Source organism: Netta rufina (genome assembly GCF_964035555.1).
Source record: "Netta rufina genome assembly, chromosome: 1".
Taxonomy (NCBI): Eukaryota; Metazoa; Chordata; class Aves; order Anseriformes; family Anatidae; genus Netta; species Netta rufina.
In genome coordinates, this window is record NC_140123.1 from 82,408,534 (window position 1) to 82,425,783 (window position 17,250).

General features: G+C 35.4%; 1 protein-coding gene across 4 annotated transcripts in view; it reads left to right on the top strand.

Moving 5' to 3' along the window:
- The window catches only part of CNKSR2 (connector enhancer of kinase suppressor of Ras 2), a gene marked incomplete at both ends in the record, with an annotated part of 217,493 nt that overhangs the window by 128,463 nt on the left and 71,780 nt on the right, over positions 1-17,250 (top strand). For 2 of the 4 annotated variants that reach the window (XM_084306349.1, XM_084306351.1), the window contains 4 exons: positions 2,790-2,923; positions 5,880-6,091; positions 9,349-9,438; positions 11,056-11,270. In XM_084306349.1, the coding sequence (XP_084162475.1) occupies positions 2,790-2,923; positions 5,880-6,091; positions 9,349-9,438; positions 11,056-11,270 (651 nt within the window). The remainder of the gene's footprint in view (positions 1-2,789; positions 2,924-5,879; positions 6,092-9,348; positions 9,439-11,055; positions 11,271-17,250) is intronic. The other 2 variants (XM_084306350.1, XM_084306352.1) reach the window with 1 other exon arrangement.

A 17,250-nucleotide genomic window follows, 5' to 3' on the forward strand; every position in this document is an offset into this window, starting at 1 on the left:
TCACCTAGCCAAATATAAAAAAAAACAAAACAAAACAAATATAAACCAAAGTTTGCATTTCTCAAAGACACGCAAAATCCACTGATTTCCACAGTCTCCCAGCAGACTCCTCTGAAGGAAAAGCTAACCTCCTTGTTGTCTATTCAGGAAACAACCTCCTGGCTGTCTATTCTCAGGGCCTCACAAAGTTACCTGGTAGAATCCTCAGACTTCAGAAAAATCATTTTCTAGAAATTAAGCCCATCTCATTAGTATTTAAATAGTTAAGCCTGGGTATTCCAGGCTGGGAAATTCTTTACCTGTGTCCTGTAGCTGTTCAGCCCCTAGTCAGGATTAGTGTGGGCTCAACAACTCATTGTAAGCCCAGATCATGGTTATGCTTGGGCACGATTTTCCTTATGTGACAGAAAACATAAAATTTTGATTGCCATGGCCCTTAGGGCCCCATTTCCTCTTATCAGCCTATTCATTCAGGTAAAATAAAGGGCTGTCTTCCTCCTCAAAGTGGAGAAGAGAAATCCGTCTGCCCAGCTTATATTCCTCTCAGTGTTCCTGCAAGTATGAGCCGTGAGCAACAGCTTGGGCTTAACAAGTGTAAACATGGTCTAGGTCACAAAATTCTTTTGGCTTAGAAGGAAAATTAATTCTACAAGCCACTCAGCAAGCTGCAAAGTGCACTTGTAATAAAAATGCAAGGTATCACAAAGGAAAAACAGCATTGCTTTAGTAAGTGTTTCAAGAACATCTGTGGCTACGGTGTCACAGATGAAAATTTAAAAGATAAGGATTGTGTTCCTCTGAAAGAGTTTTCTTTGAATTATTTCTGTTTGTTTTGTTTTTCTTCCCTCAGTTTTGCTACCAACTTTAGTCTTACTTTTTCAGACTACAGTCTTCTGCTTGTTTTTTAGTGGTTGTAATGTCTTTTACCTGTCTGGCTTTGTGTGTGTGTGTGTGTGTGTGTGTGTGTTTCTCCCTCTCTTCCTGTAAGTAATAGCTGTCTTTCATTGGCCTGGTTACAGAATGTTAACCCTAATGAGCAAGAAAATAATTTAGCAGTATCATTGTTTACAGGTGATGGATTTCTACATTCAAAAAGAATGAGTTTGTTTCAGTTTATAGCAGTAGTTGTAAAGGTGGACTTGAAAAGTTTTAACAAGAAAATGTTGAGCCTACAGTTTATCATGTTTGAGATGACTAACATCTAACACAGCTCTGTTCCTAAAATACAGCAGTAATTGATTGAAGGATGCCTGAGGTGTCCTAGGTGGGATGTGTTCTTAAGATACAGATTGAAAGAAAGTAATGCAATAGTGGGGACTTTGTGTTAGAAGCATAAATTTAGAAGGGCTCATCACGAGCTTGTGGAAGGCCAACACTTTGAAAAGAAGTTCCTGTTCTTGAACCCTGTTTTTTTTTTGTTTTTTTTTTTTTTGCTGTGTAGGTATACTACTAGGGTGTCAAGATTAAAATCTAGAAGATGAGAACTGTGGGTTTTGTTGTTGTTGTTGTTTGTTTTTGCACAGGAATGCCCACAGGTCTGTCATAAAGTATTTTTAAGAGTACGGGCAGAAGGATCTTTCTCCACACCTATTTAGTTAGTATTCAGAGCTTCTCTGCCATAAATACAATGTGAAATATGTGTCCTCCAGTAGTTACTTAGTTCAGAAATTATAGGCGTGTTGCACAGTATGTCTTCCCCAAACCTTTTTTTTCCAAGGAGTTCACTTCCAACAAGACAGAGAGGAAAGAACTCTTTCAAAGCAAAACTCAGTATTTCTTGAATATTAGATCCAGATTTTAGATGGTGTATGGAGATATTGTTAATTGCTGTTTTGCTAGTTTTCTGTTTATCTATCAGACAAGCCAAGAAGCATAAGACCAACATATTATTAACCACACTAGAGCAATCTAAGTTTACTTCTCATTTCATTTTCCTGCATCTGCATTTATATAGAGACTATTAGCAAATCTTGCTATAATTTATAGTCCTGCAGTGATTTAATAATGTCTTCAAATGGTTGGTCATTTTTTTAGCTAGCCAAGGTAGTTAAGTTAAAGAAGAAAAACACATATTTAATTTGAAAGAGAGATAAAGATGTGATTAAGATGAAGGATCATTTTTGGATGGGAATAACAGCTAGAATGCATGATCATTCTATGAGAAGGGTACAATTTATTCACCTGTGAGTAAACGTTACTTTGTGAGGAAGTATTCCCAGGGGAGTGAATAATAATAATAATCTACAATTTATTCTGTCTCATAGCATGTGTACTCCAAGTATGCAGTACCTGAATTTACAGCATCTGCAGACATAAATTGAAGCTCTTACAGTTACTCCTTAAACTGTAGAGCAGATGGGGGAAGATGACATTCAATTTAATGCCTACTTATGTAGCTTTTAGTGTAAACACTAGACTTTTTCTTTATAATGTTAGTTTAATTAAGGAATTCATTGGATTCTGTATGTTATTTACTCATAAAGATTTCACCAGTGGCTCTACTGATTACTGTTTTTATGGGCATTGGCAATACTTTTGCTTTGCAAGGGGGAAAAGAGAAAGATGTTATCAGAGACAATTTTATAAGCACAATACATGTCCATTCATAGTTGTATCTCCTTAAGTGTTGTGTGTTTTTTTTTTTTCAGCCAGTTTAAAATCACACAAAATATTAGAAATGTTAACTATTTCTTCAACTTTATGAAATGTAGAATGTTTGTAGCTTTTTCAACTAAAAGTAGATAGTATTTAAGAATAATCATGATTTTCCTCTCTCTGTTTTGTACCAGCCTCTTATTCCCAGAAGTCCTACAAGCAGTGTTGCTACACCATCCAGCACTATCAGCACACCTACAAAAAGAGACAGCTCTGCCCTCCAGGATCTCTACATACCCCCTCCTCCATCAGAACCTTATGTTCCCAGGTAAAAAATAAAATAAATAAAATAATAATTTAGGGTAATATTCATTGTCAAAAATACCTGTAAAATAACTGGCCATTCTATTCCTATATGATCATTGGTATGCCCTGCAGGGTTAGGCTGCTAGTATTTCATTTTACAGGGAAACTGGTTGTTAACAGTAGGTATGCTGAATCACACCCACAATAACCTGAAAAGGTGTCTTGTCCAAAAAACAGTCAGTAGCCTTTAGAAAGACAGGTTCAATTCCCTGTTTTCTCAAATGTGGGATAATTTCCATATACAGGATGTCCAGTCAATGTATTTTGAAATTACTTCTTGCTTTTCTTTTAGTTAATTTTCTTGCAAAAGTTGTAAGAGCAGTGTGTCCTTTCTTGTACCTTTCTTGTACAGTTTCCTGTACCTGAAGTTCTGATTTTTTCTTAGGCTCTCATATCAGTAACTGCTAGCCAGTTAATAAGATGTGTATGACCTGATGATGACAAGACTTTCCTGGGGGCTATCCAAGAGTTAGGTAGATAGTAAATTAAATTGCCTAGTGGGGAGGAGAAGTTGTGATTCTTTGATAAATTCTTGCTCTTCAGAGATACAAAAAACTTTCCAGGGCAAAAAGGTGACTTTCCACTTCATGATTTAGATGATGCCATACGCCTTCCATAAAGCCATAAGCTGAGTCCTGTGTTCCTCCTTCATCCTTGCTTTGTCTGCTGCCTGGTCTGCTTTTATTTCTGAGGAAATTTTATATATATATATAAAATATTAAATATTAAATAAATATATATATATATTATATATATATATATACAGAAAGCAACCCAAACCAAAACACAGTCTTTGATTTCTCTTTGAACAAAGTAGTTATATAGTCAAGACCTGTCACTCTTCAAACTGGAACTGTACTGTCCTAAAAAAATTAGTGCTTTTATACTGCTATTGATCATGTTTACTGCCACAAAAATACTTTTGTTATTTGAGATCTTCATTACGCATTTTAACTATTTATTAATAGTATGTCTTAACTCATGATGGTTAATGCAGTAGTTTGGATGAATTCTGATTAAATATTTTAATACATATTAATATAAGGTGCAATCATACAGAGAGAATATGTAGTTTTGAACTATTTTTGCCAGCTTAATCCTAATGAACTACGGTTCATTTCACAAACCTGTCACATACCGTACAGAGTTTCTGAATGATCTGTTTTGGCATGTCATCTGTTCTTTCAGTCCATGATTTACTGTATTTAAGCATATCTTTATTTTGGGTATTATCAGCTGTTCGATATCTGTTTTTCAGTTTGTTGTTGCTGTTCCAAGGGGGAATGAAGAAAAAAAAAAAAAGCCATCCACAAACCCTTCTCTTGTTTCTGGAAGAGTAAGGGATTTGATACTTTGATGTAAATTGTAAAACCCTAAAGCCTTTTTACACTGATAATACAGTATACAGATATTACACCCACAGACACTACAGCTGCCAGCATAACCACACAAAAATGGCATGAGAAAGTGGAACCTACCTTTTCTTTGTGCCAGTTACTGACAAGTACAGGTCATAAATTAGTGCCTGGCTAAGTCTGTTGAGTGTCTTTGTGGGGAGAGAGCTAAATCACACATCTCCAGTAGACTACAGTCAAGGTTATTTGCCTGGGGGCTCTGCACTTCCCTTAACGCTGACAGTGAAGAGCTGTCTGTCTGTCCTCCTTGTCATGGAGATCTCTTTGTACCAGTCCGTGAGTGGTGACAGGAGACGGTGCCCATAGAGGTCGCATGTATGCATCCTGCTTCTTCCTCATGGTAGCTGCAGCATGGATTAACACCTGGCTGTTCTGCATCAGTCTCCATCATTTTACCTGCTGGCATCAGCACCATCACCAGGCAGGTCTTCCCATGACAAGCTTACAGCCCTAGTGGGGCTGTGCCAGTCCCACTCCCTAAGACAGCACCATCCCTACTCCGGGAAAGGCTGGCAAAGAGAGCATAGTGGCTGGTGGGGATTTCTGTTGCTCTGGTGTCACTCCCAAGCCAGGCTGGCCCTGTGTCATCCTGTGGGTCTGCCTGGGTCCCAAGAGGGGTCTTTTCTATGTCCTCATGCAGAGTCTCAGGGAGCCAAGGGAAATATGGGTTAGCATGGTGGTCAGCTTGGCACTCACACAGCGGTCCAGAGGGGCAGAAGCTCTCCAACAAGGCCATGAGGCCCCAGCTACTCTCTTAGCAGCCTCCCTTGCATTTCTCTTCTCAAAAATTATTTTCTGATTAGGCCTTTTGCAGCCATTTTCAACCCTACCAGCAGTTTGGAAGAGAAACAGTGAGAAGGAAACAGTGATCTGGTTGGTGAAGGGAGTGCCTTGCAATGCAATGCTGTCCTAGGACAACAGCTCATGATGGGTTCCACACACCATTTCTGGCACTGCATGGACATACCTGTACAACTCTGAGGCCTCAGGGGGCTTGTGCAGGACTGTGTCAAATGTCTGTACATCATTGGTCCCTGATTATTTTTGTTTTGGGGTTAATTTGTTAGGAATCAGATTGAATTTGTCTGTGCTTATCATTTAACCATGTTTTAAAACTATCTGATGCAAGATGAAAGCATGAAAGAGTAAGATAAACATTATTTCCTTGCCCTAAATCAAAAGTTGCTAGTAGCTTCTGAAAAGAAATCAACATAGAAAGAGTAGCTGCAATTCACCTTTATTTGAATTATTCTTTTCAAGAGAAACTGTTAAGATTCAGTTCCATTACAGTAATGGAAGCAAATAAGCAAAGATGTGTGAGATAACTAGCATAGACATACATATATGTGCATATGCAATGTATGATCCTGATTTTGACAATATCTATTTGCAACTTATATGAAATCTTGACATATTCCCATTTTTTACTGAACTATTCACATTTTAAAAAGAAAACAAAGTCTTATTCCAATATATTAAAAAACATTTTCTTGTTTATTAAAGGGACGAAAAGGGAAATCTCCCATGTGATGATGTTGGCAGACATATTGTAGGCAAACCAGTTCATACAGGATCCGAATCTCCAAACTCATTCCTTGACCAGGAATATCGAAAGCGCTTTAATGTGGTTGAAGAAGATGCAGTTTTATACTGCTATGAGTATGACAAAGGAAGAACAAGTGGTCCTGGAAGGAGAGAGAGCACACCAACATATGGTATGGCGTTGATCTGATAACAATAATCACCATTTATTTATTTTACAGTTTCTTCATGCATCTGCTTTTGTATTTAGGCATGAAAATAATTTCAGTGGCTATTAAATTTGCTAAGAATACTGTACAACTTCAGTTTAATTTTAACCAAAGAGCTTATTCAAACCTTTACTCTCCAGGTTATTTTCCCTTTGAATCTACTAGAACTCTTGCTTTACCTAGTAACTTATTTCATCTTTCGACTAGGAAAATTGGTTTTCTGTTGCCAAATACAGAACTGTGCAATGGTAGAATTGTTAGAATATAGAAGAAAATGAAGAGGAAATCTCATTTTTAAAAGAGTTATTTTGACTACCATGGTGTTAACTCAGCACACAGTTGAATGTTCTTTCACCTCACTTGCTATGTTATTTCAATTATTAAACTGAGTATAAACTGCATGTTGGAGTTATTATAGTAATCCAGACATCCCTTTGAGAAGAAGACAGTTAATTTATGAGGAAGCATATATTTGGTACATTGTACAGTCAAGCTCCAAAATCACTTGGGAACCTTGATACAAATTGAGCTTGAGCTCTGTAAATTATCCTCAGGACTTGAAGCAATATGCTTGCACAATCTTAAAGGATGTGGTTTCATAAAATGCACCTGTTCCACACAGCCATACAATTGTGCTGCAAAATCCTCAGTATCTTTTTGAGTTTGAAGTGTTTTCAGGTGTTTTCTAACCATGCCTATACTGTATGAAATAAATGCTAAATGTTAAAGTTGATATATTAATTTTATTACTCCTGTAACTCAACTATTATACTTGGTGTATGTAGTCAGTTCCATTAACAGAGAGGTTATCTGTTCCAGATGTTAAATTTAATACTAGTGGTCTAGAGGGAAGAAGAACACATTCTTTGTTCAAGGACTGCTGAATCCATTATTTTATTACAGGATAGTTTTTGTAGCCTTTTTCCCAATTAACTGAAAAGGTTAGAATACATAGATCAAAGACTGTACTGAAAATCAGACATTATTTAACACTTTTATTATACAGCATTTCACTTCTGATCTCACTTCTTTTTTAATGATTTCACACCACACAGTCCATTTTCACTTAAGTATATTTTCTAAAAATATTACCATTTCAACATTAAATTCTGAAGTTCCCCACATGGCATTTGTTAGCACAAGATTTGTGGCTAGGCATGACCTTAGAATTTCACAGAAGTCTGGAAAATGAAAATAACACCATTCTGGCTTATGGTGGCCCATTAAAGAAGGTCAAATGGAGTTCCAAGGCCTAGAGAAAAAATTGTTTTCAACATATACTTATTAATTATATTGTGGCATTATTTTTTTATTTTTGTTTAATGCTTCTTAGCCCGCTTTCATGAGGGCCCTCTATGATTTCTTTTTTTATGTATCTATGGGCTTTTTAACACTGTTAACCAATAGACTTCTTTCATATTCTTATGGGCTTTCAGCTGTTGTATAATTGTTTATAGTTGGCCTCAGAAAGCTTAAGTTCACATCCTAGTGATGAAATTTTCCTGAATGTAGTCATCAGGGAAAACAGGTTTGAGGGGGGCAAGTGGAGATTACTAGTGGTAGCAGACAAATGAAACTCAGTTTTGAGGAAAGAAACAAATTTGGTCATTGCAGTTTTATTACCAGATACAAAAAGCATGCACTTTGAACACCTAGAGATATTATGGAAATTTTGTTATGGCTATAGCTTTTCATAACAGTCACGATTTATGCGATTTTTTTAGTTTTTGTATCTTTTTAATTTTACAAGTGCTTTCCATAGGATACTGTGAATTCAGACTTACATAGAAGAGAAGATTGTATTTCTAGAAAAAGCGGCCATTAAGTTACTTCTGATTGAGGATACATGAGCCTAATATATCCACCCTCATGAAATGACTTCTTAATGATGTGCTTTAAATCTCATTCAGACTTAAAAATGTGCCCATAAATAATAAAATAAATGATAAAAAAAAGTTAAACGTATACATGTTTTTCCCAAGTAATTATGTGTATGTGAACTGATCTTGTGGTCTGTACACGTTTTTAAACGTGTAAAACAGCTTTTTACCATTATTCTGCATGCATGGTATGTTTCCAACGGATGCCATACTTAAATACATAGATTGACATGTATAAATATTTGTTTTCATTATAACCAATTGTCCTTTTCATTGTATCATGTGTTTAACATAAACGTGGAATAAGAATGATCACCTTTACGTAGTGGGATTTCTTCTAAATAACTAACAGGACTTATGAGTTTCATTTATTCTTTTTTTTTTTTTTCTTTTTTGTTAAGCTCTGATACTTTTCAAAATAATAATATTTTTCCAACTTTTATTTTCTGTGACCAGCAGATTGATTTTAGAAAAGAGCAAAAGCTGGCCTTGTTTCTGAAAACATTTTGTTTTCAGTTTGCCAGATATTGTGCCATACTCTATTTTTCTTTTTTAACATGCTGTTTAAATTGCTAAAAACTACAGATCACTTTAAGCAACTCCACTAACTTGCATGGCACATTTTCACTGAATTTCTAACTGTATTTGTAGAATTCTTAGGCAGAAATTATAGTTCATAGCATTTTTAAAAATCAATTCTGCAGCTTCCAAATCAAGACATAAAAGATACAGTAGTTGTATCTTTTCTGTCACTTGCTGACATCTGAAATCAACGTGAATTTTCCAATAGTAATGCACTTTGCTTTCTGTAGAGGAGATGCCACAAAAGAAACTATAGAGGTTTTCTGTTTCCTTTCTTATTCAGTCACTAACAGATCTTTTAAACCTCCCAGCAAACATGCTATTTGCGAAGATACTGTAGCGATGTGGACATATTTATTTTGCCAACAATTCATTCCATATATGCATTAAAACAGTTCTCTATATATGTGTGCCAGGGGCTTCTAGCATAATAAATAGATATTGTTCAGTGAAAACTAAACCAAGTAATTTCAGTGTGTTTCTCAGTCTCAAACACCAATCTGCTGATGATTTTGTAGGGCACTGGATTTCTTCTCTGAATTTTAAAAATCAATTAAAAAATCCATGATGTACTTTTAGCTGCTGCTTCTTCTGTTAAAGAAAACAGAACTCCTATCTCAATCTCTTGTTCAGAGGCTATGCTCTTTCATAAGCAGCACTGTAGAATAGCATCTTAACACAATTTCTTCTTTCTCTCAAAGAATGTTAGTTTAATACTGCATTATGGTGCATGATCTCAATTTTTTCCTCTGTTTCCAGGGAAACTAAGGCCTATTTCTATGCCAGTAGAATATAACTGGGTGGGGGATTATGAAGACCCCAATAAAATAAAAAGAGATAGTAGGAGAGGTAAGTGATCTGGACACACATTTTGTACAGGGCATTATGGGTTTTATCATGCTTTAAGACATGATAATATATAATTCAAGCTCTCATTCTTCTGCTTGCTTAGATAATTGTTTAAGTGGACCTGTTTTAGGTTCTTCCATTATGTATGCTTATTTTTTCTCAGTACCTCTATTAGGACTGAGGACTGCTCAACCAGACAAAAGAAAGTCATGATTGCAAAATCATGCAGTTTGGCTTAACTTCATATTGGCATTTCATTGTTTCAACTGTTCATTTTGAAATTGGCCTTATTTTTTTGTAATACCAGAGGACAAAAATTCATGGTTATTACTGTTATGCTTAAATGGGAATTATATTAAACTTCTGTCTTCAGGAGTTTTTTCTTGTTGGCAGTGGTGCTTATTTTTGGATAAAAAACATTCTAGAGAAATACGGTATTCACTTCAAAACCATAGAGGATAAGTTTTTCAAACTCTTTTTTTATGAGACTCAACTGTGCAATTTCACATACAAAATGATAACCTCTAAGCTAACCATTATTTCTTGGGAGCAAGACGTTACAGTGATGGTAGATATTTCCATAAACACATTAACGCATAATTTCAGTAGGGATCAGGAAAGGAAAGTGTTAGGAATTAGTAGGAAAAGAATACAAGACAAATCAAGAAGTATTCTTGTGGTGCTGTGTAAGTTCTTGTACATGCTGGATACATGTTTGTGTGCAGTTCTGGTCTCTCCATCTCTCAAGAAAACAAAACAAAACAACAGTAGAATTGAAGAAGGTTCAGGGAAGGACAACAGAAATGATCGGGTGTATAGAGTGGCTTCCAAACAAGGTTAGGTTCAGTAGGCTGGACATCAGCAGTTTAGGAGAGTGTAGGAAGGATACAATAAGGATTTATAAAATCTTGTATAGAATCAAGTAGATAGATAGGTTTATCACTGCTTGTTCCGAAATGACCTGAGACATCAAAAAGTTCCATCAGGTGCTGGTTAAAAAGAAGAAGAGCTGGCTCCTCATGCAGTTTTGGTTCAAGCTAAGGAACCTAGTGATGGGAGCCTGTGAATACTAAGTGTTTACATGAATACATGGGAAGATCAGACAAGTTCTTGAAAGGCGTATCTGCTAAGGTTTCCTAAATTTATAAACATTGCTTCTGTCTGAGAAGATCCCTCAGCTAGAAGCTGATATAGGCTGGGAGAATATTCAGGGAACATATGGATGATTCAGTGAACAAGCTCAAGTTACTTGTAAATGTATGGCACTGTAAGACTTTAACTGTTCATTTAAAACCTTTTTTTTTCTAAAGATTACAGAGATAATAATGTGTGCCGTTGTTGATTTTTGAAAACTTCAAGACATTTATTATTTATCTTCTTTTCCTTTCATTGCCAAAGAAACCAGAAACCTGTAAGAATCATGAATTTTCCCTACCAAAAGATTCATCATTTTCTTCTTATATACAGACCAAAGAAGCAAATAGACTTTGTTAATGAAGTGCTCTTGAAGACTTAAAATTGACAGTAGATTTTAGCAAGAGTATTATGTGTTTTGTAAGGGGGGTTATGATACATAAAAATTCATAGTAATGTTTTGCATTACTTTTCTTTCAACAGAAAATTCATTGCTTCGCTATATGAGCAATGAGAAAATAGGCCAAGAAGACTACATGTTCCAAAGGAATAGCAAAAAGGATACTGGGAAAAAATCGAAAAAGAAGGGAGACAAGGGTAATAGTCCAAGCCATTACTCATTGTTGCCTAGTTTACAAATGGACTCATTGAGACAAGACGTCATGGGCACACCTGGACCAGAGACCACTTTGTACCACGTGAGTAAAAATAACATTAACAAAAGTTGTTGCTCTGTTTGTGACGAGAGACTGCCTTATTTTTATAGTTGCATTGAAGCCTTTTTTGGATTGCTGCTCTTGCAGCAATTTTTGTTCTTCTGACAAAAACTTTATGCCAGTGAAATACTTTAAAATACTTAAAGTTGCTGTTACAAATGTAGGATGGAGATCTATAGTTTTATCTAGTTTTATCTACAGGAGATCTAGTTTTATCTCCTGTAAGTAGAAGATGTTGTGTTTGAAATGGAGTGTGGTATCTCTGTGTTGACTGGTTTCCCACTGATGGAAAGGGAAGAAGCAGCAGTCTGACTGGCTGGAAAGCTTCTTTCTGGTATCTATGTCACTGCAATATGCAAAGTTGCATTAGATAACCCCTTTGCTACAGGTATTCAAAAGGCAGTAAGACTTGTGAGAGGTCTTTGTTTTTCCTTTGAAGGAAGAGACTCTCTAACGTGTAATTGCTCTTAACATATAGATCTTAATAACACAGATTTGAAGAAAGAGATTCTCCTGATGTGAAAGGAAAATACCAGTAACTTGCTAGTTTTTGAATCTGTTGAGAAAATGGGGATTAAAGGTCACAGCATGTTTTAGATATGCTATTTTGTTCATCCCATTAAGGCATTTACGTTTTCATATCTCAATAAAAGTTGTCATTATAGAGTAATACGTGCATTGTAGTTGTACATGAAAACAATAGAAATAACCAGAGCTACCTTCATAGAGCTACCTAAATTCTCTCTTCAAAGAGAATGTTATTTAGATTTCCAGTGTCTAAGGGAGGCAGCAGTGTGGGCTTGTCAGGGACTTTGCTGTGAAAAACAGGCAGGTGTAGCTTCACTCTGAACTTGTAAGAGACAGGTTCGCTCTTCAAAGCAATATAAAACTGCTAGATTATTATATTATAGTTGCTGTAGGTTAATTGAAAGTAATAGAGCTTTTACATTCCTTTAGACTGTTTCAATGGTTGGTCCACTGGCTTCTAAAACTCCTTTTTGCACTATAGTGTATAAGTCTGATGAATTTCAGAGATGTCATTTAGTATTAAAAGTAGATGCTTGTGGTGTACTTCAATTAAATCAGATTCCCAGATTCCAGAATGCTATTGGCTTTCTTTTTTTATTTATTGTAATTTATAGTGATAAGCATTTTTTCTCATATTATTATTTTCAATAGTTTTACACTCTTTTTGTAAGTTGAAAATTTGGTAGTGGGGAGATGTCTATTTGCAAAGGCAAACTGATATACAGTTGCCTAATACATGAGGTAAAGTAGTTTTCAAATGTCACAAAACTGCCATGCTTGCAATGCCTGCTGTCCTTTCTATAAGGAATCTAATCTAATCAGTCCAAGAGACCTTGAAATCAAATATTTACAGAGGAAAATAGAAAAGTTATTTGTGTAACAGTTCTTCCACTCTGTAAAGAACAGTGTGGTAAGTTCGGAATACTTTTCACTTTTTGAGAGAATACTTTCCTTCAACAGCATTTATTTGTTAGTATCTGTTAAATTTCTCACACTGCAATGAGAGAAATCTTTTTTTAAGGTGTCATCTTGTTGTTTTTTTCCTTGCTCACCTCTAGTACCTCAGATTCCATATTTGTATAAATAAATGATATACAAATGAACTGTAAAATTCTTCAAAATTCTTGTGTGAAATTTACTTAAGAGTAGCAAATATAGAATTAAGAACCAATATTTTTCATGTAGATTAGATACCCATGTGCAAAACACACCTTAAGGGTTAACCCCACAGTTTCCACCAGCATCCAATTCCACCAATAATTTTTGTGTACTGTTGCAATTAATGGATGGCTCTATGATGCCATTAAATCTTTAGCATCAGTTTGCAATTTTAACGGGAGTTTATCTACTTGTAAAAATAAATAAAGTCTGTTTGTTCTTCAAACTGCAAATTGGTATTGATCTGCTAACTGGGTTTGAAGTGAAATGTGTAAAGTAAATAGAAAGAGGAAGCTTGGGCCATTGATTTGTCCCCAAGAGAAATGGGAAGGAGCTCTTCGCAAAGCATTCACAACCCTATAATATCCTATCACTGGAAGCCAGCTGGCTGCCTCCATGCAGTGCAATACAGTTACTTTTTTTATGGTAGTGGCACCCAAGCGTACTGGCTTGAGAAACCCTAATCTAGTTTGCAGAAGGGACTACATGTCTTTGCCACAAAGCAGAGCCTATTTACACTCTGGTCTGAAATAAGCAAACATAGAAGGGATTGCTGAATATACTGTAAAAGCATAGATCATAACAATTTGCTTTTCAGAATTTCTGTTACTAATGCTGAAGAAAAGAATAGGAGATAAATATGGAGAGAACTAATAATTGCTGCAGATGAGCTGAGAAACAAGAGTATATAAGGAGTCCACACCAACAAACAGGGGTTTTGTAATAAATTGTGCAGATTATTTAAAAAAAAAAAAATCAAATGCACAGTTCAATGAGCAGATAAGGAATGAATTAATACAGATAAAACCCAAGGAGCTCATGTCTGACTGTTATATAATTTTATGAAATTATAAACAACAAATAGGAGAAGGGAAACATATTTAATATTTAAATTCAAAATAGTATCTTGGAGACTGATAAACATTTTCCTATTAGAATTTGGTTTTTGTTTTTAAAATCAGCTACCTAGTTTTCACAAAAAAAAATGATTACCTGGAAATGGGAGCTTCTGAATGAGCATGAGTTCAATGCAAGAGGAATGGTGGTAACTCTAAAAACTGCATTAATAGCAGTGAAAGAGTAGCTGTAGATGAACTTGAACCTCTTGCAGTGCCTAAGTTATTAGTATTAGGTCCAACTACTACAGAATATTCCACCGTGCATATTAAGTGGCTACAATCCCTGGTGTCTCTTTATGTTAAAAGTTTTCATCTGTTAGTCTGTGTTTACCTGACTTCTATGTCCAATCTTAGATATAGCTGTGCCTTTGTCCTCTAGGTTTACAGGCCTTTTGTTGCCAAATTTTATCTCCCAATGTAGAAACTGACAAGTTATAATCAAATTACTTTGTAGCCTTCTTTTGCTTAAAAGAAATAGAATATCCATCCTGGATTTGTTATCAGAGTGTTTTCACATCCTTTCGTTATTCTCATAATTCTTTCAACTCCTCTTTTTTTCATCCCAATGTATCCTAAGTATCTTAAATGTCCTTCCTAAAGTTTGTATGCCAGAACAGGACATAAAATTCCAGGAGCAAACCAGATAGAAAGATAATGTGTCCTTTCTATTCCCACTCACTGCCTCTTTTAAAAAAAATAAATAAAAAATTAAAGGACTGCTTACCCATTTTAACCATAGACTTGGAATAGGAGCATATTTATTACCTGGTTTTATTTTTTACTATTATATCACTTATCCAAATCACTGATTTGCAACATTGGTAGTCCCAATCCAAAGTCTTGCATTCTTTGTTCTTGTATGTTTGGTATGTTGAAACATAGAACTTCTTGGGTGCTCTGGCTGAATAACCTGTGGCTCTGAAGCAGCCCCAAGCATGAAATACCAGAGAGTAAGGGCTCTGGGTCCCCAGGTGTGTCCCTGTGATTCCCCAGTCTGTAGCATGGAGTACTGAAGCTATAGCAGTCTGGGGTCTGCTGTGGAATGGAGCTTCTGAAACCTTTGATTTGAAGTGATGGAAATTCTGTGTGAAATTAAACACATACACATACCTCATTGTTTTTTTCTCTATTTTCTTTTCTCTTTCTCTCTCTTTCTTTTTCTGAATTCCCTGGAATAGAAACCATACAGCTCACTCAGCATTCAGATATCATCCATGTATTTCACCAGTCTCCAGTTGTGTGTTATCTTTATTTTATAAAGACTTCATTCTTCTTGTGTCTCTTAATATAGATGTTAAATAATTTTGGATTATTCAGTTAATCATAAATTCCCATTTACAATTCCAGGTCTCCTTCCTTTTGAGTTTTGTAGCCATTTACATGTGCAAGCTGATTACCTTTTTAGCTGTGGCAGTTTTCTGCAGAAAAGCAGCTTTTACAATTACTCTGACTTCAACTCCTTGCTTCTACTACTTTTATAAATGGCTCTGAAAGGAAGAATCTTTGATCAAAAAACTACCCTGGTGAATTAAATTACCACAACAGAAATGGTATTTTTTTTTTTTTGTCTTATAAACAAAGTGAAGGGCGTTAAAATTTTTGCCATAGTAATTTAGAAGTGTGTGGTTGTTGTTTATTTGCTGAAAGTTGTCATCTGAAAGATGCCAGCTGATTCAAAGTGTGTTTGTTATATTAAGTGATCACAAGAATATGGTAGTCTAGCATTTTCTTGAATGTCAGTATACTAAATTTGCATAAAATTACTGGTTTTAGGAATTTTGTTTATGTCATTGACCTGCCTTGACAATCAAAAACTCTGGTCAAGGGAGCATTTCAGTTATGACATTGAAAAGTGAACTGCATCTAACTATGTCCACTGAATATAACTGATATAAACAGTATAAAAGCAAAATAAAAACTAAATTGTATTCTTGTATCTACTTACAGCATTTTTAATCCTCGTTTACAAAATCTCTTCACCACTTTGCTTTGTTTTGTTTTCCATTCCAGAAAACACTTCCAGCATACATTGATATCTTGCCAAGTTGTTGTTTTTGCATTATATTTTTCCTCCTCAGTACTGCTGAAGAAATACCAACACAGAGAGTTAATGTTTTTTATTAAGCCAAGACAAACAGTTTGAGCTGCTGCTAATCTAGTGTGCAAGCAGGTGTTCAAAGTGATCTGTTGTTGTAGATACAAAATGGTGCAGTTAAAATTGTCTTGGACCTTTGGGGCACAAGAGATGAAAGCTCTGACACATGATTATAGTTTTTTTAAGTTCATTATATTATTCGGTATAGGTATTTCCTTAGTGCATTGTGCTTTGTTTTTGTTACAGAAAAATAATATAGTTATTTAGGAGGGAGATTGTGTCATGAGTCAGAAGAAGTTCTGCATCAAGTTAATAATAATAAGCTCCTTTCTAGATTCATACACCTTTCTGTTAATCTAGAAACAACACTGCTATGGGAAGAGCAGGTTGCAGCCTTTAGCAGGGGGTTATACAAGAAAAAGCAACCTTGCTTACAAACTTTTTCCCAACATATGCCATATTATTGCCCTTCTCCCCTGAGCCTTCCTGCCTGCTCACTTCTTTGTATGCATTAAACAATACCTGATGACTTACTTGTCACAGGAAAAGTAAACCAAAAGGGTTTTAAGGCTTCTCATTTTGCAGATAGCCAGTTTATTTAAAATTGTTTAACCCAGGAACTACAGTAATTTTCATAGTCATTTTAATTGTATTTGAAAACAAAGTTGGTTTAGTAGCAAGATGTACAATTTAAAGATCACACATCTAGAACCAGGTGGTTCAGGAACAGGTGCAGGAAAGAAATTAAGTATTTGTTTGAGAGGAATTTTGCTGAAGATACTTTTCGGAATCATGTCCGTATGCACGCATGCATTATCTTTAATATTTCAGTTTTAAATGAAGAAAAAAATTACTCAGTGTTTTTTTGTTTGTTTGTTTGTTTTTTCCCTGCAAATCAGTTTTGTTTTGTTTTGTTTTTTCCCTGCAAATTCAATGAAATTTATACATATTCAGCAACCTTACTTTTCTCCTCTTTAGGAATATACAATTATCTACATGGTTGGATTGCAGCTCAGTGGCAATGCATGTGAGGGATTTAGCCAGGGTCATAATTTTAGGCTCTTTTTCTCATGAGGTTACTGTAACAGCTCAGGCCAGTGGGTTTGCTCAGCAGAGTTGCTGGGTCAACATCTGTCTGAACTCATAGAGTTCAATTTGTTGCAACAGTGATCTTGTTGAACCTACCGTAAGTGAAGAACATTTGTTTATGAGCCTGTTGTAAAAATCAGTTTTTAGCTGATAATACATTGGAAAGGAGACAGCTACTTTTTAGAAAAATAAC